General features: G+C 49.2%; 1 protein-coding gene across 1 annotated transcript; it reads right to left on the bottom strand.

The window, feature by feature from the left end:
* Positions 1-1,132: 1,132 nt before the first annotated feature.
* F4812DRAFT_441381 (uncharacterized protein) lies at positions 1,133-2,643 on the bottom strand. The gene is made up of 3 exons (XM_047935233.1): positions 1,800-2,643; positions 1,361-1,706; positions 1,133-1,301 (listed from the first exon to the last, which is right to left on the bottom strand). Exons 1-3 carry the CDS (start codon positions 2,449-2,451, stop codon positions 1,187-1,189), a joined length of 1,113 nt encoding a protein of 370 aa, XP_047787340.1. The 5' UTR covers positions 2,452-2,643; the 3' UTR covers positions 1,133-1,186.
* Positions 2,644-3,230: the final 587 nt, after the last annotated feature.

Below are 3,230 nucleotides of genomic sequence, written 5' to 3'. Positions count from 1 at the left end.
GGGCATGGAGGAGGAATAGCAGCTTGTTATGATAAGAGGTATGTAACAGGCCTGTACCTCCTGATATATATACCTCCCTACCTAACCTAACCTACCTCTTATTGCTTGTGATGCAATAGACGTACCTCCTATCCAGTTACATACCTAGGTACCTAAGGTATCTAGGGATCGTTTTCTAAAAACCCGAAAGATTAATCAAAAAATGAAGAGCGAGCGACACAAGATAATCGTTATATTTGGTATAGTTATTTATCACTTTGTTATCCGTTTCGATACTAATTATCACTTGAAGTCGCAATATCGTGATATACCTACCTACCTAGGTAGATAATTCGTAATTTATATTCTAAAATTACCTTGCCATATCGATATCATGCCAGGAGAGCGTATCCCGCTGGCTATAATTTAGGCACCTAGGTAGCTGTCTCTGGTTCAGAATAACGTCTAACCTTATGGTCTATTGGCTAGCAGTGGACCTGATAGAAGTTGTCATAATACCTATCATGTCCAATGTAAACACATGCATAGCATAGCACTTTCTGCTTAAGGAATTAACTCCTTCATGTCCGAACACGAGCCTGAACATATGTTCGAGTAAACAACACAATGTGAGGTAAGTAGTTGTCTTGTTGGTCCAACTAATTCAGCTACCTCCTACCTGCAAGGTATACAGCTATGCGATCGATGTGATGCACTTCTCAGCCGATGGTTTCCGTATCATGGTTATTCAGCCCTCGCCTGAGCCGCCCCGGGCCTTCGACTAATGCATGCGGTGGTGGTTAAAAGGGGAAGGGGAATAAATAAGCGAATGAGTAGGTTAGGTAGGTATATGGGATGCGCATAAAGTAAATCGGGTTCAAACAAAGAAAAGTAAAAATAAAAGCAAATCGAAAAAAGGCCCAACAATCAGTGCTCCCCCGTGTGGTATAATTGGCTGCGCCTAGAACGCCAACTCCCTCCCGTTTGGTCGAAGTATGATCCATAGGAGAGCCCCCTGTTCCTCAATCAAGTATTGACGACGCGACAACCAGCGTCCAAAGCTTTAGAACCAGCCGCCCTCCGGGATATCATCTGCACCATATGTACATCTAAAATAGAATGGCAATATATCGTATCGTCAGAAGCATTCGTTCCTCGCGTTCCTCGTCTTTTTTTGTCCCTCTTTATCCCCGCTCTCCGGATATCTCTATGGGCCGCCGCGACGCCTCCGTCCTCGGTTAGGTCCGTCTGGGCGCTGCGAGAGCACGTCGCGAAGGGCCGGGTCATCCTTATCTTTATCGACATGATGAACCCGTACGTGCCTAATTCTACGATTAAAACCCGCTTGATTTTCTTTTGTGAGTCCTAGAGAAATTCTTACCTTTGCAGATTATCCGGCCTGGGATACTTGTGTTCCCGATCTGGACAGAACGGACACACGTACCCAGGCGAATCATGGACAAGGCCATGACGGATCATCTCATTTTTACGCTTAAAGCCTTTCCCGCCCTCGCTTCGCGGGCATCCCTTTACAGAACAATAATGTGGACGGGCCGAAGAATGTACGTTTGCGTGCGAATTGAGCAGATACTGCGTTTGAAACGGGGGCGCAGTACAACCTTGTACGGTACAGACAAATGCGCCGACAGCTGGATTTGTCATATTATCGATGCTCATCCGTTCCGTGATAGAAGTGGCGGGTGTCGATACCTCACCGCCGCTAGCGCCTGGTGTATCCGCATTACTACCACTGCTATAATCTGGACCAGATCGGTGGTGACTTGCGTTATTCCCGGTCTGGTAGAAGTAAGGGCTCATACCTGGAAGAGTATGAGCTGGGGAAGGCATGCTCGAACGATACGCATCATTGGGGGATATTGGAGGCGATGCATGATTCCCGGGAATTCCGCCGATACGTGGTGGGCCACCCGGGGGAGAATGAGGATATTGGGGTCCATTATGTAAAGGCAGTTCTTTCGTAGGACCTGTGAGCTGATCAAATAGCTGAGACCTTATCGAGGGCAGCGGATCATGGTTGGTCGAGTCGGATTTTGGAGACACTTCTTGTATTGGAGGTAATTCCCCGCGGTCCGTGGGAGTATTTAAACCAGGAGGTGACCGAACATTGTTTGGATGCATCAGGACCTGGCCGGGGTAACTACGAGGAGAATACAGTTCTTGCGGGCCCTGCGATCCGTAAGGAGAGATAGGCGCCTGGAGAACGGGTCTGTTTACATCTTTCATCGTAATATCATCTCGAGCGCCATCTAACCTGAAGCCTGAAGCCGGCGTCGCTCTTTGCGCAACTCTAGAATCGTCATCAGCTACTTGCGAACCATCCGTATCTACCGGTTTCGATGCCGCTTTAGCAGCGGCAAGCGCGTTTGTCGCGAGAAATTGCAGTTCTATAGACTTTGATACTGACGACTCGGCAGCACGAAAAGCGTGGCGATGTGTAGGACCTGGGGACATCTCGTGACTTCTAGTATCCCCCTCATCCCCGGATACATCGAGCGTTTCTTCCGTATCCCCCTTACTTTGTCCGTCGTCGTCGTCGTCGTCGTAACGAGGGAGGGGTCGCGACCATGCCTCGGCGACGAGTTCCGGTCTTTTTCCACCGTCGAGATAATGGATTAACACTGCATCGCCGAGGCTCGGACGAACCTTTTGCCGTCGATTAGAAGATATCCGACCCGAGGTAGAGGAAAGACTGACTTTAGGAATAGGTAACGCCGGCGGGGAGGGCGAGGGTTCGAGTTTGGGGCGGTGAGCCTTCATCAAGGGACTGTTCTGGGGTAAAACGTCATCCGGGTCGTACACGTCGCTAGCTGAAGTGTCGTGAGCGAAGGCTGAATCGACGGTCGCAGTCATGCTTTCACTCGCTAATTGTGGAGTGGCCGTTACTCACGCATTGGGCGACTCAAGTCATTATCAGAAAACCAAAATAAAGATTGTTGATTCTCTTGCAAGGGTTCGGATTAGGTTGCGCTTATGTGATTTAACACTTTGTCAAGATTGCGGTTACCCTCCCATTCGCATATAAGTGAAGTTGCGAAATTGTGAAATGTTATTCAGGCGCACACCTGTCGACCCAAGTCGACTGGACAAGCAAGCGGGCTCAACCGTGAGTAGAGTAACACCACGCACTGGTCTGGTCCGCCGCAACGAGCCGCACGCGGATTGGTGGGCACTTATTAGACCCTATCGCTAAAAAATACGGGGTGGTTGCGCGCGCTATCCAGCTCAGAAAC

The sequence above is a fragment of the Daldinia caldariorum genome (genome assembly GCF_022478825.1).
Source record: "Daldinia caldariorum strain CBS 122874 unplaced genomic scaffold F4812scaffold_17, whole genome shotgun sequence".
Classification (NCBI taxonomy): Eukaryota; Fungi; Ascomycota; class Sordariomycetes; order Xylariales; family Hypoxylaceae; genus Daldinia; species Daldinia caldariorum.
The sequence above is the reverse complement of the archived record's forward strand: the minus strand, read 5'-3'. Positions and strand labels throughout refer to the sequence as shown.